Here is a 27,794-nt window from a genome sequence, read left to right on the forward strand (position 1 = left end):
CATGAAAACTATTTTGCAATGGAACTATCCGGGAACATTTTAGTGAATAAAGGCCCAATATCATCGCACGATTTAAAAGAATAGTGGCTTTTTATGCACTTAAAAGCCCACAATATTTCTGCATCTGTAACTTCAGATTTGAAAAGAAAAGAATTTATTTTATTATTTTCTACACTTATTGATGTTGAATTAGCAGTTACATCTTTTTCTGAAGTAGATGGTTCTTCTAACTTGACAAAATTCATGATACTGTTAGAAGAAACTCTGCAGTTGAGAAGGGAAAGATGTTTTGCAGATAAAAGGGGCATTACATGCAAGGCATTAGTAAAATTAAGTACCGCATATAATATGTATATAATGTATCTATCTATCTATATATATATATATATATATATATATAATAAGAAATATATATATATAATAAGAAATGTATACTGAAAATATACATTTTTGCATGCCCTATAAATGCAGAAGTAAGGTACTGAGTTCTGACCTTATTTTATATACAGTAATATATACAGTACACATTCAAGAATTCAAAGTCCCACCCACTACCATAAATTTCTTCAACCAAGTCTTACCGACTGATATAATTCAAAGCCCCTACTGCCGCTAAGAATTTTCGGACACCCTACACTTCTGACTCAGACACGAAGAGAACACACTGCCAACTCCCCCACTAGAAAGAATGTAAGTTACTTAATACCTTTCTGGCCTTTATATCTTCATGTACATTCACTGATCTTATTTATATTATTTTCTATTTTATTTTTATATTATTTTTATGTTCTCTTTGATTTGTTTTTGCAAAGTTTGCATTATTTATCTTTTTTATAATCTTCTATGTTTATTTCAACTTTACTTTGATTTCGATTTCATAATGACAATTTCCAATGTTTAATTTCTACAAATAATATAGTACTCAAATACATAAAGATGATAGTGTCGGGGACGATTACTCAAGTTTTACAAGATTTCTCTACAGTAATTGATTTTTACTCCAAATTGAATTGACTAAAATGCTTCATGAGAATCAGTTCTTTGAGTAACAACTATTCGCGGAAATATTTGGCCTGACTAGAATTGCCGGTTTGGCTTTAACTTATAACTCGAGTAAAGACGAAACACTTTCATATTTACGTATTTTTATCAATTATTGATCATTGAACGGGAGTTGGTTTGTTCCCCTTGAAAAGTCAACTAATTTCCGATCAATGACAATAATTACATGTTTTAATTTTTACTTTTACAATTGTAATGTTATTCCTCGTGATGATTTAACTCCAGTCCCCGTTAAAACATTATTAACATTTTGCTTTCAAATTACTTCAAAACATCTTTTAAAATATAACTTACCAGTATGGATGCACACTTTTAAAATAATTCTACTTTAATTAAACTTAGGAGATAATATAATCAATTAATCAATACTGTTTAGGAAATAAATTATATATATATATATATATATATATATATATAATTTATTATATATATATATATATATACAGTACAAATTCCGAGACCCGGACATCCAATATCTGGAATGATCTAAAATCCGGACCTCAAAGCCACCACCAACCAAATTTTTAGGGCTTTTTTGGAGGGAAGGGGTATGCTTTACGCATGCGTATTAGATTTTTTTCCTCATCATAAAAAAACATGCCGGAAATCCCGATTCTTAATCTCAGTTTGGCGCTAAATAAAATATCTCATTATTGAAGAAATAATTATTTTAGCATAAATTTGTGTGATTAGTAACTTGACTCCATAGCTGCGTATCTGCTTGGCATAATCTCAAACCGAAACATTTGTTAACTTTACACCAACTAATATTTTATATCCTTGATGCCGAAATCGCGAATCATTATTTATTGTATTTTGCTTTCATCACCGCATGTTTATTAACGGATGACAACTTGAGTGATGACTCATGCAGCGACGCCAAATAACAGAGTATTATCCGATTACAGATTTAAGTTTAATGCGCTAAAATGTTGACAAGGGGAGATTTAACAGAAATTTCTTTCCTTATGCTGAAAATAGATTTTGTTAATGATACTCATAGGACAAACGATTATATTTAGTGCTATTTGAATTAAGAATAACACATAAAGCCAGAACCAGCGCCTCGCATGGCCGCACCAGGCGGCAGAATTTAGGGAAGTTAAACAGATTGCGATGACAATGTCCCAATCATCAATCAATTAACGGAGGGCGAAATCTGTAGTATGGTTCTAAATCCAGAAAATACAGCTACCGATAGTTAAGAAAGTAACAGAGAGGTTACTGAAAGAGAAAAAATTTTGATTGACAAGTTATTCGGAATTCTCGACACAGCAATTACAGGACTTGAACAATGGAACTTAATAACTCAACAAGAAATTATATGTCTATAGTATTAGTCTAAAGTAACAGCAGAGAAAACAAATCAAACAACTCACATTGAAAGAAATGTTTAATAAAGTAAACATATAAATATTAAGCTCTTTTCTTTTGTAAATTTTGATACCCTTTAAATCATAAATGCTTCATTATTTCATAAATCACGATTCCATATTTTCAATTTTATAATTTTTACGTGCCATCTTAGTAGATTTAAAATGATCTAATATCCGGAAAAATCTCAAATCTGGGATCGCCGAAGTCCCGACCTCGGACTTTGTACTGTATAAATATATATATATATATATATATATATATATATATATACGGAATGTATATTTTCAGTTAAACTTCTACCCAATAACTTTTTAGTAATTCATGAAAGTTAATTTTGCGTCTAGTTAATTCAGGAAAATTAGTTTCAATTAGTTGTTTCCAGCTTTAAAAATATTAAAAATTTTTAATTAGTTAGTTGTTTTCAACTAATAATTGTATCGCCATTAGCAAAAATAATGCATTACTATCAACAGCACAGGATTAAACCAAATACTTAATTGTCTATTGAAGCTTCAAAACGTATTTCCGAACTTCACTTTTTCTCGGCTAACGTTACAGAATTTGCCCTTGGCGACCTAAAATCGAAATGGAGCCAACAGATTTCCCGCGAAATCGATAACAGACCCTCTGCAGAAATAAACTCATAATCCTGATATCCCATACATATAGTAATTTTCAGCGCTGACTCTCCCATTATAGAAATTTTAATTTGCTTCAAACAAAGACCACATTTAGCTTTATAAGGATTGTCATCCATCAATATCCAGTCTTTGTAGTCAGCTTGATGAAGCCACAGTTTATTGAAAATGCACTTTCCAGGCATCTCGTTCCTATTGGCGTCGGAAGGGTTGTGGCCTTCCAGGTTGGAATTGCTCTAATTTTGGCAAATAATTTCAGAATCCCCCCCCCCTTTTTTTTCTCGAGCACCTTCATCATCACTTTCGCCTCTTAAAGAACTTCCGGCTTTACGCTTTCGTCACAAACTGCCTAAATTTATGGATGACACCTGTTTCGAAAGATTGGGTGAATAGCCAATCAGACACCGATACTTTCGTTTGGGTAGCTAATTTTTTTTTTTTTTTTTTTTTTTTTTTTTTATCGTTTGCAACGCAAATCCGCCAACAGATTGGTTAAGAGCCGTGCAATTTTAATTCCATATTCATGAGAAATCGCAATTCACACATAGAATGGCAATCATTAGAAATGATAAGAAATGTCAAATGAGCAAAATTAAGGACCGTTTATTCATTTTGGCCAAAATTAAGGTCTTTTAAGGACCAAAAATAATTTTTGAAAAAATGAAGGACTTTTAAGGACCGTACGAACCCTGTTCAACAGACAATTTGTAATATACAACAGCTTAAGACCTCTCAATTGATAATCAATATAAGGCATACAACACTGACCTACTGAGCAACTTACCTAAGTTAGCCTAAAGGCAACAAACAGAATATGTTGCTCAGAGGAAAAACCATCTACTATCTGCTGGCCACAACCTTAGGTCGGGGCCAGAACAGATCAGTCAGGCATTAATTGTCAAAGTCAAAATTTCAAAGTTTACATTTGTACAAAATACAGAGTTATTTGAGTAGATTGCATACATTGAAGAAATACAACTGAAGTTACTATATTAAGATTTTCCAGGATAGTTAAGAGAGGAATTGACAGCCACCTACAGTAACAAACACGGTAACAATAAATGCAAAACTTTTAAAGTAGAAGATCATAGTTAGATAAATGTCAAACATGTATAATAGAAAAACACAGGTAAATGAACAATAAGGATCAACACCCTGTTCAGAATCTGCACGCTATTGAACTGAAGTATATAGTCATGAAAGAATCAAGTCTGATCTCTAGAGTCTAAATTTAAGTGTAAATTAATATACTTTATGTTACATAATCCAGTACTAGATGTTGTGTCAAAAGCAAAGTATTGTGCAGTTCATGCAAAATTCAAGTTATATGACTCAGAGGTACTGGAATTTGTATTACATCATAGTACAGTCAAAAGTCTTTAATCCGGATTTGTCGGGACTTCAGCGATTCCGGATTATCGGTTTTTCTGGATTATAGATGATCAATTTAAATCTGGTAAGATGGCAAGCAGAAATTATAAAATTAAAAATATAAAACCGTAATTTATGAAATAAAGAGAAATTATGATCTAAAAGGTATCAAAATTTACAAAAAAAAAAAAAAAAGGTTAATATTTATTTGCTTACTTTATTAAACATTTCTTTCAACGTGGGCATGCCTAAAGCATACATTATGCATAGCCGAAATTAGAAAATTGCAATCAGAAAACTATTTGCTGTGTATTCGTGATATTTATAATGACGAGAAATTTGATTTAAATCATATCAAAGATGGAGTACATCGAGATGAAATACTACATTTAGTAAGGAATTATAAGCCGAATAAAAATAAAACATCTGCCCTGAAGATAAGGATAACTTCCAGTTCATTGCTCGCCCTTACATCCCCTCCCACACACAGAGCAGCATGAATTTGATAAACAGATTTCGGAATGGTTAGAGAAACAAAGAATATGCCTTTATCCATTTTTTGCAGCAATTCCACTTTTTGTTTGATGGGCATCGAAACTTGCTTTCTCATTGTAGATCCTTTGGCAGCTCCAGAATCTGAAATTCTTTTTCACATAATCAAAAGTTCAAGCTTACTTTTATAAAATTGCTCTAACAGTCTGCAAAAAATAACACGCTGGATCCAATTCGAAGATTAAGAAACAACACAACCTGCAACATTAACTGAAATAGAGTTAATGTTGTTATTTTTAGCTTAGCTTATACATTTTAGTTAATAAAAATAATAAATAGAGTTAATGTTGTTACATTTCAGCTTAGCTTATACCGTCCGTTATACATGAAACGTGCATGCATAAACGTATTATGCGTAAAGATATCATGCATATGCGTAAATGCATTATGCATATGCATTTACGATGTGCACAAAGTTTGTAGCTTTGAGGTCCGGATTATAGATAATTCCGGATTATGGACATCCGGATTAAAGACTTTTGACTGTAACAAAATTAAAAAGTTCAATAAAAAAGTTTGTTGATTTCAGTACAATTAACAGTTGTCATATAATTGTAACAATGAGTTAAAGAAGATCACACCAGATATACACAATATTGAACAAACATTATGTTTCCATATTTGGTCATAAATGTTTCAGGAGAAATAACTATAAGTACAATTATATGTTAATCTACACAAGAACAGATAACATAATATTGGGAGACATGTATTCGTGACGTTGAACGAAAGATTACTTCAGATACAACTAAGCACTTTATGCTGTTGCTTTTGAATGAAAAAATGCAATAACATTTATAAGAAATCAGATGTTACATTTACTAAAAGTACAATTGTATTATTTAGTAGGCATGTCATTCTAGATATTCACTAGTTCATATAAGCCAAAACAAAATTTGATTATGTACAGATTCTAACAAGAATATTTAGCAATAAGATAGGACATAGTGTAAATATGGAAAGTTCGTGCCAGATATATGAAGAGATGTATGAAGAAAGTCAATCGCTAAATTAAAGTAATTCTAAGTGAAATAGTCAACACTACATATTATTACACATTATTACATTTGTATTCAAAACCTGGTTATTAATGCAAGTAAGAGATATACGCAAATATATACAATACTGGTTCAAATACATACAATATTACTTATTTCATATAAAACTTACTAATTATATTAAATTACACAAAACATATTGCATATTGTTACATAATGCTTAATACAATTATATGTTACATATTATCATTGTAAATACAAAAGGCAGATCATAACCATAACCTAATACATTTTAAAAAATGCAATACTTGTTACAAATCAATACACATTATAAAAAAGTTGCAGTATCAAACACCAGGAGTATACCAGATATCAATCTTATATCTTATATCTAGATATCTTTCAATTTTTCTGCTGCCAAAATTATTCAATAAACATCTTCCATTGTTCCATCCAACTGGATTTTCTAGAGGAATTTCACATTCAAAAAAATCTTTCTGTTCTAAGTTAACGACCCTAATTCCAATCCACCTTTGCCTTCAGCCTTTAAAATAAAATATGTTTTAGTTCTGGTTTCATCAACAGATGGCGCCAGTAGCTTATCTTCTGTCCAAGCTTTCTTATCCTATCTTATCTCGTTCATTTGCGCTTTTGCAGCTGAGGATGATGGTTCAGTAAAACCATTGACACTAGTCCTGTGAAAATTTGAAAATATAATGCTGATTTTTGTTGTTTGACTTCTAAATTCATATTTGTTCATCATTTTTATTGTATCTTGATTAAAGAAGCCCCAAACAGGCTTATTTTTTGCTTTCTTTTTTCCCATGTGGTTTTCATCATCTTGCGATTGTATGTGTTTTGGAGCTGCACTTTGTACTTTGTTTGCAATTTTTAAATTCTATTTGTGTTTTACATATTTGAATATTGTGCTTTGCTTATCTGATTTCATGCATTTTAGTTGCAAATAGTTTGTTTTCTATTCATTTCAGTGTGAAATTTTTCTGCTGTTTTGTGCATGCTTTATTATTGGTTAGTTAATTTAGTCTGATTTTCTGCATTGTTTATCATGCCTTCATCCGTTAATCGTTTCACTAAATTACGCCTGAAACGACAAAAATTTCTGAATCATCTTTGACTTTTTACTTAAGTGTAAATGTAAAAAACTGATCCCCAATTTCATTCAAATCAAATCTAATCAAGAACCTTCCAGTCGCGTTTCAAGAATTCTGTTAAACTGCAACTTAGCCTTACTTCGGTCCATCATAAGGGATACACGTCAGCAGTTATCCAAAATTGAACATGAGCTCTATAAGCTGCATCTGGAACTCGCTAATTCACATCCAAAAGTCACTGCCCTTGAACAAAATTCTTGGTGTAGAACGGAGAATGCAGTTACCTGTCATAAAAACACCCTTGCAGTTAAATTCGAAAAACTTCTTTTACAGTCTTCCAGTTCAAGTAGTTCAAAAAATCTTCCCACTGTAAACATTACGCCAATAATTAATATTTCTAATGTTAGTTTATCAGAAGAACAAGAGAGAATTCTAAAATATAATTTTAACTTCTCACAAACCTCTAAACCCTTGATTCCAAAGATTTTCGCTCCTAATGAAAAAGCTTTCAAGTTCAGTAAAGTTTCATATTCACAGAAAGAAATGATTAGGCATCTTATCGCTCATAATGTGAAATTCAATAATAAACCTTTGAAACCAAATCTAACCACGAGAGAAAGAGCTACAATGCGCGAAATTTATTCTAACCTGAATATTATTATTTCAAAGGCCGACAAAAGTGGCCAGATAGTCATCATGTATAAGAACACTTAAATTGATGGTGTCACTAAACTCTTAAACGAAGGACCATATAATCCGATCCCTAAAGATCCTTCCCTTTCGGACCTGTCAAAAATAAAAACTGCGATCAAATCTTCACAAATCCTTTCCAGTAACTTAAAACATTCACTTATCCCGCCTGTTACGAATTGAGCCACATTATATGCTCTTCCCAAAATTCATAAAAGTGGTATTCCTTTCTGCCCTATTGCATCAAATTTAGGTACTGCCTTGTATCTGTTAGTTAAATATTTAGTTTCTATCAAATCAAACCATCAGTCAAACTTATTTAGTTTCTATATTTTCAACTCTATTAGACAATAACATTTACACCATAAAAAATTCAATAGAATTTGTGAAAAAGGTTAAAAACATTTTTAGAAATTTAATCACGGTTTCTTTCGATGTAAAATCATTATTCACCAATGTTGCAGTGGAGGGTGCATTAAGATGTCTAGAAACCAGACTTCGCGAATTTCATTTCTCTTGCATCGAAATTGATGAGCTAATTTCTCTCACTCAACTCTGTTTGAAACAAACACATTTTGTTTTCAAAAAAAAAAAAAAAAATATATATATATATATATTAAAAGCAAACTGAGAGATTAGCCATGTGAAGCCCCCTCAGTCCCATCTTGGCTGATATCTACATGCATTATTATAAATCAAAATTGTTTGAAATTGTTTGAAACTTCCCGGTATGGTTCCGCTATGCAGATGATACTTTTACCCTGTTTGAATGTAATAAAGATGATTTAAATAAAGTTCTTTCAACAATGAATTCCATTGATCCTGGTATTCAGTTCACTTTTGAGCTTGAGACTTGCAATTCTCTTCCGTTTCTCGACATTCTGGTCACACGTAACACATCCAACTTCAGTACTACGGTTTACCGTAAACCTTCATCGGTTTGCCTTCCACCACACTTTAAATCATGTCATCCGACTAAGCAAAAGTTAGCTTCATTTTATTTCTATGTTTTCCGTGCTCTTCAAGTTTGCTCCTCCAAACTAGCCCTTGATGAAGAACTAAATTATTTAAAAGCAATAGCAGTTGACAGGGGCTTTCCACCCAACATTATTAATCAAGCAGTTAAAAAATTCTCATCTCAACACACTAAAAGGCACACTCTTGTTTTAGGAGATTATAAAAATTCTGTTGTCATTCCCTTCTTTCCATCAATTAGCTATAAAGTTGCACATATTTTGCAGAAATTTAACATTTGGGTCATTTATTCTCCCATCAATAAAATTCCGAGTTCCATACTCAAGGACCCCATTCCGGATATGAATTTCTGGAGTATTTACAGGATTCCTTGCTATTGTGGTTTAATTTACATTGGCCAAACTAAGAGAGCCTTAAATTTTCGTGTTAAGGAACATGAGGTATATGTTAGAAAAAAGGAAACACAGAAGTCTTCTGTTGCTCAACATTGTTGGTCCAAAAATCACACTTTCAATTTTTCTGCTGCCAAAATTATTCAAAAAACATCTTCCATTGGTGAACTGGATTTTCTAGAAGATTTTCACATTAAAAAAATCTTTCTGTTCTAGTTAATGACCCTAATTCCAATCCATCTTTGCCTTCAGCCTTTAAAGAAATTATGTTTTAGTTGTGGTTTCATCAACAGATGGTGCCAGTAGCTTATCTCCTGTCCAGGTTTTCTTATCTTGTCTCATCATTATATCTTATCTCATTCATTTGCGCTTTTGCAGCTGAGGGTGATGGTTTGGTAAAACTATCGAAACTAGTCCTGTGAAAATTTGAAAATATAATGCTGATTTTTGTTGTTTGACTTCTAAATAAATATTTGTTCAGCGTGTTATTGTATCTTAAGAATGTACATGTCAGCATTTCTCAAATGGTGTTCTGGGAAGTTCTAGCGCTTAAAAACGTTTTTGAATACTAAATGTGAAAAATGTTTCAGTTACATTTCAGTACAGTTGTTAAGTTTAGCAGGAAAGATAAAATTACAGCTGAACTGATTTCACTGCACGCCTTGTGTAAACTGTCTGTCTGTAATTAGAACAGTCTGTTTCAGAACCAACATATTACATACTGACAGCATACTGTATACGGTTGTCTGCACTTTCATCCAAAAATCTTAATGCTAATTTACAAGTATGGACATTACACGGGTCATATACTTCCTAAATTCAGTAACTTGCTCTTATTCTATCATGAGGAATGCATGATATCTATTGACGACCAAAATATGCATAAATAAAGACAAATGAAAGTACTATTATTTAAATGCTTTACATAGGAAATTCAAAATTCCTGCATACATATTATGCAAAGCCTAAATTCAGTCAGTGCATGTCTCTGCTACTTCTAGTTTTTGAGTAAAGTTGTAATTCCAGCCAAAGTCCCAAAATAAGACTTTTCCAAAGAAAACATATAATAATAAATATAAGAAAGATAATAAATATCTTGCATTATTTTTATGAATAAATATCATTATTAATTAGATTTACAAATAAATTTATATGATTTTTCAATACTTTAAAGTGCCAAATCTACTAGAACTGTAAAAATAGTCAGACAATTGATCACCCCTTTTAACTATGAGTATACCAATTCAAAGTGAAGGTTTAAAATAAGAACTATTTATCAACACATGAATCGAATTATATAATCTTAAGTGTGACAGAAATAAATGTGGCTGCTTTTGGGTAACTCAGAACACACATTCAAGTGAAACTGAACGTAAAATACAATTTCAGCACACCCTGTTACAATCTGGTTCAGCCCAGAACTTAACCTTTTGGGGATAGAATGGCCATTATATTGGCCTTGGTATTCCCTGTTTGAAAGGATGTTGATATACACTTTATTGGTCATGTCTTTTCCCCCTGTTTTCCCACACTCAAAAGGTGGGGTAAACTGTCAAGTTTGATGTTTTGGGGGTCCTAACCACTTGTCTCTTTCAAACGTCTTTGTGTGTTAAGGATCCAGTTTTCCCTATAATTCTTTTTTTTTTTTTTTTTTTTTTTTTTTTTTTGTTGAAACATTTTGCAAAAACAAATTTGCAAAATGAAATTTACAAACAATGTATATTACAAGCCATACTTGAACTAAACACTGCATATTTTAAAATTGTCTGTTTTCACTCTTAAGCATTATGCTGTCATACAAATTTTTAATATTTATTTAGACATCAAATTTTTATTTTTCCGCAATTTAAATTTTAACATTTCCATATAGTTTAAGTTTTTAACCATTTATGTAGCAACGATCTTTTATTTTTTTAACTATTCCTTTCATGGAGAAAAATTTTAAAGAGTTTGGATTATTTCAATAAAATATACTGCAAAACAAATTAAAAGCACAAGGAAAGATGACAGTAAATAACATTTGTGTTTACTACAACATTTGCATGATGTTTCTTTGTTTATGAAGCCATGCATGTTTGTAAATTTAAGAAAATATGCTCATGAAATACATGAAATTTTTAGATGCATTAAAAATTAGGTGGAGACCTGACAAAAAAAAAAAAAAAAAAAAAAAACTAAAAATATCTATAAAATAACAGATATGGAAGAATTTTATAACATAATTTCAAAACATAATAGAATAATTACAATAAACATAATAGAATTAATTTTTGTTATCACTTTATAATTGGTCACTGAAAAACCATGACTTAAAATCTCATACACTTTTTTTTTTTTAATAAAAGGTATGGGCTGGAGAAATATAATCACATTTTCTATCTTGTATACATATATATACATATATACATACCCTTCAGTGTATCACTGAGTAGTCTGATTTGGAATCAATTGCACCTTTTAATTTTCCCTTCATAAGTAAAGGTATCTAAACAAATTAGACATGAATTCCTACAGTTCCCTTTCTTTTTCACTTGAAAGCCTCTCTTTCAGGATGAATCAAACTACCTAAAAGTGCCATTGTTGACAACAGCAAGGGCCTTCTTAAAAGTAGGGAAAGCATAAGATACAAATAAATATCTTTTTAAGGATCTTACAGGAGTCAAGTTCCCGACTTCAAACGGTTAAAACCAATACCTTCAATTAAAGCAGCAAGGAAGTAGAATGATGGTCAACCTATGCTGCCAAAAGCTCATTCTGAGCTCAAGAAGACTGTGCTTACGTATATTTTACCCAATCTGCATTCTGATAGTAGTTGAAAATTACAGAAGTGAAACTGCAGACAAACTAATATGATAATTAGCATAAAACCTTATAACCTTGCATGTTTTGAAATGGTTTTTAGTTTATAGCATATGAATATTAAATAATAGCTGAATAAAATTTTTTTTTCAATGACATTAAAAACCCTCATCAGCAGAAATAAGGCAGATTTAAAATAATGATATGTATTATTCTTTTTTAATAGTAGAACTTACAATAAGAAATTTTTTTGGTACTCCTGTAAACATAGAAATAAAATATTTTCATATGGGAAATGTCATTAAATCATGTTAAATAAGATAATAATGCAGCCTGGTGGCAATTATTGCAATCATTATTGGATACGTACCTCTAGCACCTCTGTAATAAGATGAAGCAATGCACTTAAATTTTTCTTGTCCAGCAGTATCCCATCTAAAATCATAAATACATAAATCCAAATTAGATGCATGCATTTAATATGAAATAGAAAAGCTTCCATTTGTAAGCAAGTTATTAATATATGTTATTATTGTATGCATTATCTATTTTGATTTCTAAATTGAATAAGCAGAAAATAATTTATAAGGTTCAACATACTTTAGTTAGATTTTCAAGTATAAAAAATTAATTAATATCAAATGAAGTCAGACACTTTATATTAATTGCAATGCTAAAAAAATTAGTTATAGTTCTCAATTTGTACATACAAAAATTTCAGCAATGCTCAGTTAAAGTAGAACATAAAATTTTGTTTAAATCTAGCAATTAACAATCATTTCTTTTCTCGACCAAAAAATTAACAACTTACATTTGTAAAATATATGGCACATCTAATATGTAAAATTTTTCTGCTGCAAAATCTACACCAATTGTTGCCTTATAACTTGTATCAAATGCTTGTAAACAAAACCTAAAAATTTAAGAATATGTTATACATTAATATATTAACAAAATATGCACCTTTCATGCTCAAACAATGTGGATGTGAAATGTGAATGCCACAATTTATGAAGACTTTTTCAATAGATGTACTGGAAATTTGAAATAGTTTGAAAATTTCTCAAAATTTTACAGCTTAAATATTTAAATATGAGAAAAGTTCACAAAAAAGGAGGGATACACAGTTAATGCATGAAATATTTACAGATGTTAATCTCTTTTATAATATCTTAGAATGATATATGCATAAATATATAATAAAATGTTTCCTTTTTGGCATTTAATGTTAAAAATGTGCAGTACAACTATAATGTTTTACATCATAAATGATAATATTGATGCAGATACAGACAAAGAGGAGATACATCTTTTAAACACACTAACGAATAAAATAAAGATCTAAATTAAGTTTAGGTATTCTAAACTGCATTACTATGAAATGTTTTTTCTCTTTAATATCATTTCAACAGCATTTTAGATGTTAATATTGTTACGAAATGTACAGGCGCGGTAAGATGGCTTCCCCGCAAAGCAGTTTTAGTTTTGCTATTGAGGGCAAAGTTGCCATAGTTGGCAACAAAATTGGCGATATACAATGGACGGTTGGAGAACCTCCTGGAACGAATTCTTACCGGTTTAGCCCAGAATGTTCTTGAAATCAAGCCAAAAGTTATATAAACCCTACTGGTCCGCAGTCAGTTAGTGTATGTCTCTCATCGAGTGTGTGTGTCTTCTCTAGCGAGTCAGTCCGTGTGGAGTCGATCAAGTTGACAGCCAGGCAGCGAGTGCCGAGTGGGTCCTCGAGTGCACCAAAGGAGACTATTAGTGTATCGTGGTTAGTGCACCGTCGAGAGAGCGTGTTGAGCTCTGGGAACGACTGAACCAAAGAGTCGGGAGCTGTGCTCATGTGTCATCGAGTGCATCGTGAGTTGTAGCGTGGAGAGTATCAAGAATACGTGGAGTTCCGAGAACGACCAAGCAGAGTCGGGAGCTGTACTCCGGAAAGCAGAGTCGGGTGCTTTGCAGAAGCTATCTCCACAGTTATTGCCTGACAGTGTTAAGGCTGTGTCACTGATTGTTCCAACGTGTTTATAGTAGATCTCCAACGACTATAAAAAGTGTTATTAGAGCTGCCCTGATTAACATTGGCTAAATAAAGTGTGTTTCGATACTTCATTAAGTGTCGTCGTTATTCACTCCAAATCCACGAAGCCCGTATGAACGTGAATGAAGAAAATAATGCAACAACTGGTGTCAGAAAAGGAAAAAACATAACAACTGGTGTCAGAAGTGGGATTCGCGAGTGAATGCCAGTGAACCACCTGTAGAGGAAAGCCATGGCGGAGGAGATGAAGACTTTGATGGACTTCTTAGCCGAGATCATAGTTGGACAGACGGGCAGCGAGTGCCGAGTGGGTCATCGAGTGCACCGAAGGAGTCTCTTAGTGTCTTAGCTGAGATCATAGCCGGACAGAAGGAGTTGAAAGCGGGATATGCTGAGATAAAAGCCGGATAAGCTGAGATAAAAGCTGGATGTGCTGAGATAAATGCCGGATATGATGACATAAAAGCTGGATATGAAGAGATGACAGCTGATATGAAAGCTGGACGAGAAGAGATGAAAGCCGGTGGAGAACAGGTGCGAGAGCAACTCCAACAGCTGAAAGTGGAACTTGCAGAAGAAACTGGAGGCATAAAAGACGATGTGGAAATGAGACAAGTGGCATCTGAAGAATCAAAGGATGAAGAAATGAAGGAAGTAGCTAATGAACTGTCTGAGAAGGATCCAGAAATGAAGGATGAAATATTTAACGAGATTAACCGCTTGCCTGATTATCCCGAGTTATCTCGGGTTCGTATATATTGCAGTTAATTATTATCCCGAGAAAACTCGGGCGAAGCAGAATTTGTTAGTATGATTTCTTTTATCATGGTTTTACTCAGTCTGGAGGAAATGAAAGGAAATATTCAGCTTTGATTGGCAGTTTGCCAAATTTTGTTAGTAGTGTGGTTTTTTTGGAGGGACTGCTCGCGTGTTTCCCTACTGTATAGTATACGTTGGCTTGTGGATTAGTAATGTATAAAGAAGGATGCATGCGTTGGAAAAAAATAAAATAATGGCGATGATGGAAGATAGCGAAAGCGATGATTTTTCAGACAGTGATTATGAAAAAGTGGTGGAAAAAATAAAAAAATAAAATAAATAAAATCCAACGAGACAGTGTACTCTGTGCTCCCGTGAATGAGATTCCAGCGGTAAGCCAGTAAGAAAAGAGACCAGATACCAGTGTAGAACGTCAGGTATCACTCTGAGTTGTCCCTTGTTTCAAAAACTATCATACAAAGATTAATATTTAACTTTTTTTCGTTTGCCCGAGATAACTCGGAATACTAAACTTTAAAAATAAATGCTTTTGCACCTTCAAAAAATTAAAAATTCAACTTAAAATCTACATATTTTGATTTATTTCGTTTTGTTGTATTTAATAATAAAGTAAAAAAATGTGATGATTTTTTGCAATTTTTTTCAAAAAAATTTGTAAGGGAAGCAGTTAAAGACAGATCGAAAACATGAAGAAATACAAGATGGGAAAGAAGCTTTTGATTCACGAGTGCCTGAAGTGGAAGAAAGTGAAAATGCGACTGTTAAGTTCGTCAAAACTGATAGTGAAGTTACGAAGTCGCAGGGAGTAACTGTTGAACCATCTGAAAGTGCATGTGATGCAGAGATGGAAGATGCTGAAGTGCAGCTTAAGCAGTGCACTCCAGTATTGCAAGAAAATTCACCCACTTCACAAACTGGGTGTGTGCCTCATAGTGCAGATTTTGCAGACAAGGACTTGATTCTAAACCCGGATACTTCTGCTTGTAAAGGATCAGATTCTATTCATGACCTTGGTGCAAACATCGGAACTGGTTTTCAGGAAATAGAGGTAAATAAGCATGTACCATCTGCTAATGATACCGAGGTGAACTATACGCATGCTGCGAATGATCTACAGAGTGGTGTACGAATTGTTCTAGATTTTCCTGTGGATGAAAAGCCTGAAAGAACTTAATCTCCTGACTGTGATATGCAAAACAGAAATGCATTTGAGAACTGCAGTGGAAAAGTATTTAACCCGAATATATTTTACACAGACTGAGACTGCAATTCATTCTGAACTTTAATGTATATAATTTAAAATTGTTATGTATCTAATTTGTGTATATAACTTGTATATAGTGTAAATATTTGCTTCTTTAGTTATGTTATTTGTTCGTTTTAGAACCTTTTTTTTTTGTATCGAATTACGCTTCTGACCAAGGGTTGTACTGCCCGGGACGTGCAGTCCTTGGGAGGGGGAAGTGTTACAAAATGTACAGGCGCGGTAAGATGGCTTCCCCGCGAGGCAGTTTTAGGGTTGGCATAAAATGGCAAAGGTAGACGGGGTTGCCATATTTGATGAATTCTTACCGGTTTAGTCCAGAATGTTCTCGAACACAAGCCGAAAACTATATAAAACCTGCTGGTCTGCAGTCAGTTAGTATATCGAGTTGGTGTCTCGTCTAGCGAGTCAATTCGTGCGGCGTCGATTGAGTTGACAGCCGGGCAGCGAGTGCCGAGTGGGTCCTCGAGTGCACCGAAAGCATCTCTTAGTGTATCACGGATAGTGCATCATTGAGAGAGCATGTTGAGCTATGGGAATGACTGAACCAAAGAGACGGGAGCTGTGCTCATGTGTCGTCAAGTGCATCACGAGTTGTAGCGTAGAGAGTCTCAAGAGTACGTGGAGTTCCAAGAACGACCAAGCAGAGTCGGGAGCTGTACTCCGGAAAGCAAAGTCGGCTGCTTTGCAGGAAGCTGTCTCCACTGTTATTGCCTGACAGTGTGAAGGCTGTGTTATAGTAGATCTCCGACGACTGTAAAAAGTGCTATTAGAGCTGTCCTGATTAACATTGGCCAAATAAAGTGTGTTTCGATACTTCAAGTGTCGTCGTTATTCACTCCAAATCCACAAATCCCGTACAAACGTGAACGAAGAAAATAATGCAACAACTGGTGGCAGAAAAGGAAAAAAAGTAACAATATTAACCCTCTGTCTTTCAAGGATAAATGATACATAAGTTTTTAAATGCATTCATAGAATTAAATGAAATATAGCACCCAAGAATTATTCTAACTGTTCCAAACATATCTGAGTAAATCAAGCAGCTGATTTTAATAAAGAGCGATTTCAATACTGCAAATAATGGTATCAACTTAATGCTAAAATTAAGTTGATATGAGTATTGAACATACAAGTATTTAGTAAGATAGCAACTAACAGTTAATGGTAACTAATAATTAATACCTAAATTATTAATTAAAAATTAATGCTAAAATTAAACTATTTATGAAATCTGGAAATTCATTTTTTATTTTTTATAAAAAAATTTCATTACATACCTGATGAAATTTTAAAATTTCACAAAGAATTTCTCTATCAACATTTGTTTCATATTGTTCGTGAACACTCTTTCAACTGTATTTGCAAGTTCGTAAAACTGTTGGCTGCTTATCCAATCTCCACCTTTCAATTCAATAGTTCCTCTCAGAGTTTACAGTTGCTGTTCCACTAAAACATTATTGTTTGTTACAATAATGCTTTTTACAACAAACCAGTTTCATCTGTATTATAAATATGCTTTTAGAAGTCTGGGTAAAAATCTTTTAACCGTTTCTCAGGCAAATTATGATCTGCCTCTTGTTTCTCACCATGTAGTTTCTGATAAACCATGCAATTTCTCGCTTTCCATCTTGTGAGCCATCCATCAGTTGGCTCAACATTTTCTCCTAGCATTTTATAGAAATTCTATAGCTTTTGTAATCAAAAGAGCTCTAGAAATTGGAAGATCTTTAAGTCTCACAGCTTGAAAACTAAGTGGTTTCAACATCTCTCGATTTTCTACATTTTTTGCACTTGAGACATATGCATTTTTTCTAATTTATTATCAATTCTATTTCATTGTTCAATTAAACTGCGGAATGCAGTTTGGGAAAGCCCCATATTAAGAGCTGCTTCTCTTTGGCTGCATTTACCAAACATATTATAATCTTTAAGTAATTTACATTTTTCTTTCAGGCTTAGGCATTTAGACATTTTTGACATGTTACAAGTCACACACAAACAGCAAATGAAAAATGTTTCTTCCAGTGATTTAGTTAAACCCGAAATTCCTGTTTCTTGCCAGCAGGAAAGACTGCCACTTTGACTGCCAAGTTGACCTGTCGCTTCATGGTTATTATAAGAGCAATCAATGCTTTCTTTTCTTTTTTTCTTTAATATACAATGACCACTCACCTTTTCCAATTCAAGACTTCCAATGTAATAATCACAAGACATATAATGTATGATATATCATGATCATAATCAAAAAATTGTTTCCAGTGTCTCTAGAGGATTGCTTTTGTTAGTCTCAAGTTAAAGTTATTCTGTTGCACTCAGCAAACAATGTTTGACAGAAACTAAGAAAGTGTATCTAATACCCCAGTGGTCTTGGTTCTAACTACACTGGTTGAAATTTCTGCTAAACCTGTTTTATTGAAGCACTGCATAACTGATAGATAAATGAATGAACTACAAACAGCTTTTATCAGCCATGGACAGTTTAATATTTGTTTCGGTTCTGGGAAATTTGAATGCAATAAGCAGCTGTGTTTATTAATCAATGAATATAATAGCTGCATTTTAAGATACCATAAAATGCAAGATCTTCTTAAAAAAAAAAAAAAAAAAAAAAAAAAAAAAAAGGGGGAGGGGCTTATACTTCATAATAGTTGAATTTTGAATCCCCCTCTTTCTTCATGATCTCTTTAATTCTCTTTAGTCCCCTCTTTAATTCCTTTTGGAAGAGAGAGCAGGAGCACAATTTTAGAAAAAATTAGTTCAATTGGGAGTTTTTTGAATTCCAAAATTTAATATCCTTTTATTACAAATTATGCTAATCTCCAATTCTCTAATCTACAAACTCGAAATTACTTTTAGATGGAATAATCCCCTTTTAATTTTGATCTTTTCATTTTTTTATTCATGACAAGAATATCTGTTTCACAATGCTTCGAATATTGTTTTATTTTTATAACAATTTCTAAATTGCGAATTAATTTTTTTTTCTTTTCTTTTTTTTCTTTTTCTTTTTTTTTTTCTTTTTTTTTTTTTTAAGAGGCAGAAGAAGCAGTTATTTCCATGAGGCAAAAACTGTTCTGTATTACTTATCCTCACTTCTATACTTATCCTCACTTCTAAATGGAGCTAAGGATACATAATGCAGAATAGCTTTCATTTTAAAGGGTTTAAATATGCACTATACATTCTCCAATAATCTATCTATGAGTACTAAACAATGACCGATTTTCTCATAATTTAATAAATTAATAAATAGAATAACTATGCATCATTTACACTGGATTAACAGATGCTGAACTAATTATTAAACACTAAGTCAAAATGAAAAATAATAATAATAAAAAGGGCTATTTTCTGATTTATCTGTACCCTACCCCTGAAACATATGTATGAGGCAACGTGGTATGCTCCCAAAATAAGCAACTCATGGTGTTGCTAAGATGTATTTAAGTGGTAATCCAAGTATGAGTGTGTGCAGCAGACAGAGGCAATGCAATATGTTGCCAAAATAGGCAACTCATGACGTTGCTAAAATGTATTTATGTAGTAACCCAAGTATGCATGCATGCAGTAGATGGGTACTGATTTCCACCTTCAAATTTGAATACCACTAGTTTTTGTTTTTGTTGTATTGAGTGCATTTTTTTTAATTGTGCAGAATCTTAATGGCACTGTAGAATTCACAAGCTGATAAAAAAAAAGAAAGTATTTCATTTCTTCAGAAATATAGCATTTTGCCCAACAGTAAGGCATACTAAAATAAGCAACTCATGATGTTGCTAAAATATATTTATGTAGTAACCCAGTCAGGGCTGTTCCTAGGCCATTGGCTGCCCATGTACATTCCCAAGATTGCCGTCCCAAAATTTAAAAAAAAAAAAAAAAAAAAAAAAAAAAAAAAAAAAAAAAAAAGCTCATACTCACTAAGTACTTAAATATGACAAATTATATAAAAAGTACTTATATATGACAAGCACTTACAATGAATTTATAATATTAAGACATGCTATCACAAGAGTTCAGTCACCCCTGATTTTGGCTGCCCATGTACTTTTATGCACTACACTCCTGCTAGGAATGGCCCTGAACCCAGGTATGCATGCATGCAGTAGATGGGCATTAATTTCCACCTACAAATTTGAATACCATTAGTTTTTGTGTTTGTTGCATTGAGCATACTTTTTTTCCTTGTATGGAATCTTAATGGCATTGTGGAATTCATTAGCTGATGAAAAATTTGCAACAACATTCCATGAAGTTGTACTTCACAAATGATTGAATTTCATGGATCAAAATTTACGTGCGATGCAAAATTTGTGCAATTCTCCTCCAACATTTATTTGAGTGAAAACAGATTTCTGCATACACAGAGAGAACAACAGCAAGCACAATGCTAAATTTGTGTAACTTTTTTTTAAATGAATACAGATCACTGTATACATAATACAGCGGGGGGAAAAATTCATACATGTGCAGTGAAAAAAAATTATACTATTAAAAAGAATAAGTGTTTTATTATAAATGCTTCTTGATTTTAAAAATTTCATTGATCACAGCTTTTTATGAGAAACTTAGTACATCACCAATTTCAACAATTTCAAAATGGCTGTTGCCTTTCATGTACGAGGGATGCTTTTAAAGTAAGTACTGTTTGAAAATAAAAAAGAAATAAGTAGAATTTGCCAATCAATTTTATTTTGTAATGAAAGCCTAAACCTCAAACTATCTTTCTACATAATTTCTGCTAATATTAAGGTATTTATTGTACCATACAACTAGTCTTTGAATCTCCTCTTCATAGAAGTCTGCTGCCTACTTTGACACCCACTGCAACAAGTCATTTTGACCTCATCATCACCATAGTGGTGAAGACAGACAAGATGCTTCTTCGAATGCAGAACACATGGTAGTCATTGGGTGCTAGACTGGAAATGTATAGAGGGGGATCAAGTTGTTCCCAGTGAAATGATGGGATGAGACCAAGTTCATTTAGCCGCATGTGAAACAACATAGTCATGAAGCAAAACTATTCCTCTACTAAGCATACCACACCTTTTGCTCTGGATTGCACAGCACAGTTTGTTTAAGGTTTCACAATACATGGTAGAATTTGTTATGTCACTATGAGGCAAAAAATACATAAGCTACATCCCCTTCCTGTCATAAAACACAGTACACATGATTATCTGGACAGAAACTGTTAGCTTGAACTTCTCTCTAGGGTGATGATGAGTGCTGCCATTTCAGTTTGTGCTGTTTCATGGATTGCTGCTTTGGTTTTGGTACAGTGTAAGCCATCCAAGTTTTGATCACCTATGACAATTTGGCTTAAAGAATCATCACTTTTCTCCCTGTATGTCATCAGATAATGATGAAACTGTAAAGCATCTATTCTGTTTCACTCATTCATAAACTTTCTACACTAAATCTTCAGTATTGACAGAAGGTCACCTACTTTGTCCATCATCAGGCATATTCATGTGGCCAACTCTAAAATCGCTAACCCATTTCTGCTCCATTCCATCCCTCATAATGTTTTCTCCATACGCTTCACTAATTTGATTATAAATTTCAGCCACTTTCATGTCTTTAGCACTAAAAATGAATCACCAATCATATTTCACAGTTGAAAAGATTTTTAATCAAAGAGACATTTCAAATATTCAAAAACAAACATTAACATGGTCAAAAGTTTCTGTAATGGCACTTGTGGCTTGCCAAAAGATGTAGGTAATCAGTGTGAATGCATGGAATGCTGACCACAGCACTGGAATTTCAAAACAGTACTTACTTTAAAAACATGCCTCATATTAGCTTGTCAAAAAATATTAATCAGCAGCAAGTTGGCAAATTTTCAGACAGTGGTGCAGATAATCATAAAGTACAAAAACATTTTTTTTTTTTTTAATGTTAACAATTATTTGAATTATAATTTGTTTTCTTAGTACCCTTTCTGGAATTTCAGACTTTTAAACTCAATACTATTTCCTCAAGCAAAAGCAAATTAGAAGATTTGACTAAACTGAAATGAAATGATTTTACAATAATTTTCTTACAGTATTGGCAGTTATTATCTATAGTTTTATTATTTAACATACAAATTTAAAGTTTGGAAATAAGAAGATTAGTAATAATGCTTAGCACAGATGCTGCACAGCATTTCATATGTATTGCTTTATTTATTAGGTATAACTTCACCACACTTGTATATTACATTATGCTACATGTAAACATTTAACAGAAATGGAATATTAATTTAAAAAATTCTGAAGATTATTTAGGATTTAAATGCTACTAAACTCAATTTTAAAATAAAAGCTCATACCTTGACATAAGACAAGTCTTTCAAACAGAAACATTCAATTAATTGAATCATTCAACAATCAAAATTCCAGCAGCAGTTAATTAAAAAAAATCTAAAGATTATTAAATATGCAAGTGTTAAAACTAATTTTAAAATAAAAATGCATAATTACCGCGACACAAGACAGGTCTTTCCGACAGCAACATCACCAACAACAATTACTTTTGTCAATCGTACCCTGAAACACTGATTTTTTAACAAACATAACAGTATACAACATATAATAAATATATGATATTTTCTGTTACATGGGGACAATAAAAAACATAAAAATATTTTTTATTGAAACAGTATTAATAAATTTTAAATACATCATAAATGAAATACTGTTTAAATTTGAACAGGAGTCGTGAATTTAGAAATGTCTTGGAAAAAGTTTCATTTTTTAAATTATTTTTTTAACAATTATATTTTTTTAAGAACTCTAATAAGTCGAATTCAGGATGGCGGCGTGAGGTGCCATACTGGTATTCATTATACAATTTTGCACTGCCCCACATTCTTTCTGCTGTTTATATATGACATCCAGTATATGGATCTACAAAGTTGTATCTGTGGTTAACTGCAAGATCATATCCTGCTTCTTTCAAATTCTCTGTTTCATATTCTTTCCAGCAGTCAGAAAAAAATGAACTACCATCTGTGCCATTTTTTTCAATCATGCCAAGTAAAGTTGTAACAGTGATCTAGAATAGCTAGAAAAAAAACATTCTTTTGTGTCTCTATGCAGGACTCCAAAAACCCACTGTGGAGGAAGAACACATCCAATGCTATTCCTTCTTCTCATTTAATAAAAATAAATAAATAAATAAATAAATATAAAAAAAAACCTTTCTTCAGGTTTACTATTCTGTCATTTTTATTAATTTTAATTTCAGGTCTACATAACAAAGTATGGGTGCAAACCTCCCACATACAACCGTTTCAGTTGAAAATTGATATTGGTAAAAATGGTTATAGTATTATCAGAAATATACTAATACATTATGCTTCCTCATGGAAGAAAAAGAACAATTTCTTTTATTGTAAAAAGTTATATGTTACATATTTACATACAAATGTATTCTATATATCAACTATGTATTTATTTCAAAAGCCAATCAATAAACCTAGTTACAAATGGGTTTTTGTTTTTATTGTGGGAATTTTGTAGCAATTGCTTTGAGAAAGAATTTGAAGTATTGTTCCTTAAGCAATTTTGTGGCAAAATAACGCATTCCTGCAGAAATTTGTGATTCTTCAGACCTAGTTTAAGATTTGATACCTATTTTTTCTCAGCAAGATCTAAGGTTTGCAAGTCCATTTTGGTACATTGTAATTGGTAAAATATAACATCATTTCATGATTATTTTTACAAAATCTTCATCTAAACAGAATTCCTTTATCTTGCAGGAATTTCACTGCGTTCTCCTCATCTTATGGTAACTACCAGATTGTGAAATCCGTTTCCTTTTTTATATTTTCTTTAATAAGAATGCCTAGTCAAACTCATCTATCAAATTATATTTTGTGCAGTTCCTAACAAAGGTTGCACATGAATATTTGGTTCAATTTCACTTATAAAATCAAGATGTCTCAGCTGATCACATTGCTGCTATCTTTGGTACATAATTGATAAAACACATCTTTTCATGATTATTGTTGCAAAATCTTTGTCTATATCGAATTCCTTTATCCTGTAGGAATTTTACTCACACATTTTAGTACTGTTTTTTCGTGATGGCTTTATAATGGAAAAACAGCAACAATATTCTTAGCTTGTCTACTAGGTTTATCATAAATCCATGATGTTTTATTTCAGGATTATTTTGTTAGGTAGTAAAAATAGTGCAGATGACAGTCTTGTATATCAAGTTGTAGCTAATATAGTGTATTCAAATCATACTGAATTGCATGATTGTGTTTAATAGCTTTGCTTCAGATCTTGCATTCTATGTCTGTTCTATGTCTACATCACTGTTCTTCCCTATGGCCAATCTGTGAATGGTTTCAGGAGGATTCATGTGGACCAAACTGTTGAAATGAACCTCATCAAAGTACTCAGAACAAAGACAATAAAGAGATGATGATGTCATGATTTTTATTTTAAAATTATTTAAACCATTTCTAGGCCATCTTCGAAGCAACAGTAGCCCAAACATAGTTTAAAAAAAAGGTTCAGTAGCTTTTGCAGCTGAGGATTCCTTGCACTCATTTCTCTAAATTTGAAAACCACAGTTACACAACTCAGTATGATTTCGATTACAACATTATTAGCTACATTTGGGGATATAATTCTCTATCTGCAATACTTATTTATTACCCTAAAAAAATCCTACAATAAAATAGGGTACGCTTATGTATCAATCTAGTAAATTTGTAATTATTTAAATCATTTCATGATTTCAGGATCTGCCAATTTATAGGCATTGCTAAAAAGACATTTACAGTTTAACGAATTTATCTCTATTACAACGGTTTTAATCTATGAGAGCTTAATAATTATATTTTAATTCAAAATAAACTTACATTTCATGTTTATTACTGTTAATCTGATTGCAAACATTATACAACTGGAGAGGAATTTCTCTTTCTTTATATGGTGTACAGTTGTAATCATATGCCTGAAACATAAAATTTTATGAAATGAAAAATATATGAAAAATTAAATGCACTTAGATCTGAATGAAGCAAATTCACAAAAAAGGGCAAAGTAATTATTAAAATAGTAAATTAAAAAATCAACTACTTTATAAAATAAGCTCTTAATTAAGTTACATTTTATGCCCTTTATTTAGGGATTTTATTACATAAAAATTTTTTGGGGGGCAAATATAAAGCTGTGCAAGGAAATAAACAGAACAAAATAATAATATAAGACAATTAAAATCTGAAAGCTTTTCAGGTTTTATATTTCAAATGCACAAAGGGGTGTTTTTTTTTTTTTTTTTTTTTTTTTTTCCACAGGAGATTCAAAACAGGATTTGAAAAGTGATAGAGACATTCAAAGGCATTAGACGAAGAATACCATTAGACATTGCAATGTCTTTGCATTGCTATGCTACCAAAATAATATTAGTAAGAAATGTTAAGAAACCTCGCACATAAAATGCCCGTGCTTGAAAATGCATGCAATGTTAATGTTAATAGAGAATGCTTTGAAATTGTTGAGTTTGTCAGTAAAAAAATTGTTACAGTTTTAGAAAATATGAAATAGTTAATAAAACAAATTCCAAATTTGGGCTTCTTGATGCCCATATCCGAGTGGAGAATTACATTATTCAAAATTTGATATCTCTAGGTACTGTTGTCTTTTCACAGTGCGAGAAACATACATACATTCATGCAGATTCTTCATTATTTAATTTCTTTAACTATAATGCAGGGCTCTGATACTTGGTAGCAATAATTTGAAAAGTGATTCAGACTTTTATAGAGAACCAAGATAAAATTCCAAATTGAAATTAATAAACTCTTCTGGACTAACACCCATCTGGGCTAATTCCAAAGTACGAGTTTTAAATATGTTGAAATTCCTAATGCACAACACTATGTCATGAATCTTTTATCCAAATCATGAATCTGTAGTCCAGCGATTCTTAAACGGTGGTATGCGTACCACGAGTTAGTACATTTGTAACTGTGAATTTATCCAACAATGCAATTATGAACGTACTGTTGGATAAATTCACAGTTAACTATGAATCAGTCATTCATCTATCACTGTGAATTTATACAAATCCTGCATTATGTAATTAAATAGTTATTTTCAGTTACAGTTATAAGTTACTATCAAATAAAACATGCAAACTCAAAGATAATTATAAATAAAGAATTTCATTAAGTTTTAAATAATTGTTTAAATTTGTCATAAGCACTTATATATACACTAACAACAATAAAAATCCGGATATTAAATGATGTATATTAAGATTTCAAACAAATACTCTTTATTTATTTTATTTTCAATATAAATTCATATAGCAAGCTACGTTTTTATTAATATGCAATACAATAAATAACAGATACACGCTCCAGAGAAAAATAACTGTTCACAAACACAGTACTAATACACAACTAGCATAATTCAATCTAAAAAAATAGTAAACATTCTCAATAAAATGCTTATGCTCAATAATGCAGAAACTTTTTAATGTCATATACCAAAGGCAACTTGTCTATGGTTCTTTGTTCAACAGTTTTGGGCAAGGCCATAACATGGAACGGTGGCTGTTCAAGAGTTCGCTCATTGTTATTTCGAAACATCTGTAGCTCAGACTCACATAAAAAATATTTTTCGGATTACTAAATTATTAGTCAAAGAAGCTGCAACTGATAACAGAGCTACAGCTTATGAAATCAGGAAATGGAGACAGCTGTTGAAACAGTAAATACATAAATTTGCAAACAGATCACAGATCAAAACAATCTTCAAAAGTTGTAACAAACAATCTGAATTCGAACAAAAGCGTCTGCTCTGTAACCATGGTCGCAACGCTGTAAACAATAATAAATTTTATAGATGGCGCTTTAGTATTATAGTACTTTCAATAGTATAATTTTGACGTTACTTTATAAAGAAAAAAAAAAAGGATAAATAGAATTATATAATATTGCATTGTATAAATATATTATTTAAGGACATTATTAAGTAAATAGTTGTATAGAATTTTATCGTTCTTTGAGTCATCGAAAGAGCATAATGAGTCAGCCTCACCATTTAAAGACCTCTGCTAACTCAAGCGGAAATGAAGGAAATGAACAGTTCTTTGTTTCACTACATGCTTGATAGGCATTTCCTGTGTTTAGTTTCGGTACTTTGAAGTGTATTCAAGTATGAGAGTTGTTCATCTGCTGTGTCAAAAATTTGATTAAACATTACACAATTATCTCCTTAAATGAGTAAAAAAAGGCATAAGCTATGGTAAACAATATTGTAATGTTTATCAGAGAAATGTTAAGATATGTATAGAAATGCATTTGAATGTCTCTTGAATTATCGACATACATCACAGTGACATGAATACATTTTGATCAAATAATTTCAGAATCACTTATTTCGTCTGTATCTTCCGTAAGGATTTATATAATGACAATGGCTGGAACTTCGCTGTTGATTAAGTCTTTATAATGTCACACATTTTGCCTTTGAAACATTGGTTTAACTGCATAGGGCGGCTCTTACTGGAATTTTACAATAAATTTGTTATAGAATTTTTTATAGATACGCGATAGTTTGAAAAAAAAATAATAATAAAATTAGCTGAATGATTACAGAGCTAGAAGCTACATATGTCGTGAATGCAAGTTCTATGCTCCGATTCCAATCTATATTAACTTTAGATGCTTTAAGTATATATATGTATTTATATTTAATATTTGCTTTCTTAAGTA

At 31.9% G+C, this 27,794-nt stretch overlaps 2 protein-coding genes across 4 annotated transcripts in view; one reads left to right on the forward strand and one right to left on the reverse strand.

Moving 5' to 3' along the window:
- The window catches only part of RabX5 (RAS oncogene family member RabX5), a 53,491-nt gene extending 26,466 nt beyond the window's left edge, over positions 1-27,025 (reverse strand). Inside the window, exons 1-5 of the mRNA XM_035357755.2 lie at positions 26,565-27,025; positions 24,930-25,024; positions 22,534-22,599; positions 12,778-12,879; positions 12,337-12,401 (exon numbers count right to left, since the gene is read on the reverse strand). Coding sequence (XP_035213646.1) covers positions 12,337-12,401; positions 12,778-12,879; positions 22,534-22,599; positions 24,930-25,024; positions 26,565-26,666 — 430 coding nt within the window. The 5' untranslated portion in view covers positions 26,667-27,025. The remainder of the gene's footprint in view (positions 1-12,336; positions 12,402-12,777; positions 12,880-22,533; positions 22,600-24,929; positions 25,025-26,564) is intronic.
- Positions 27,026-27,146: 121 nt separating this feature from the next.
- The window catches only part of PIG-A (phosphatidylinositol glycan anchor biosynthesis class A), a 67,007-nt gene continuing 66,359 nt past the window's right edge, over positions 27,147-27,794 (forward strand). The window contains exon 1 of one of the 3 annotated variants that reach the window (XM_085813568.1): positions 27,147-27,324. In XM_085813568.1, the coding sequence (XP_085669694.1) occupies positions 27,299-27,324 (26 nt within the window). In that variant the 5' untranslated portion in view covers positions 27,147-27,298. Of the gene's footprint in view, positions 27,325-27,502; positions 27,753-27,794 lie in introns of those variants that run through there. The other 2 variants (XM_085813569.1, XM_085813570.1) reach the window with 2 other exon arrangements.

This window comes from Stegodyphus dumicola, chromosome 3, assembly GCF_044657685.1.
Source record: "Stegodyphus dumicola isolate Sdum_Otavi_A_Nest chromosome 3, ASM4465768v1".
Lineage (NCBI taxonomy): Eukaryota > Metazoa > Arthropoda > Arachnida > Araneae > Eresidae > Stegodyphus > Stegodyphus dumicola.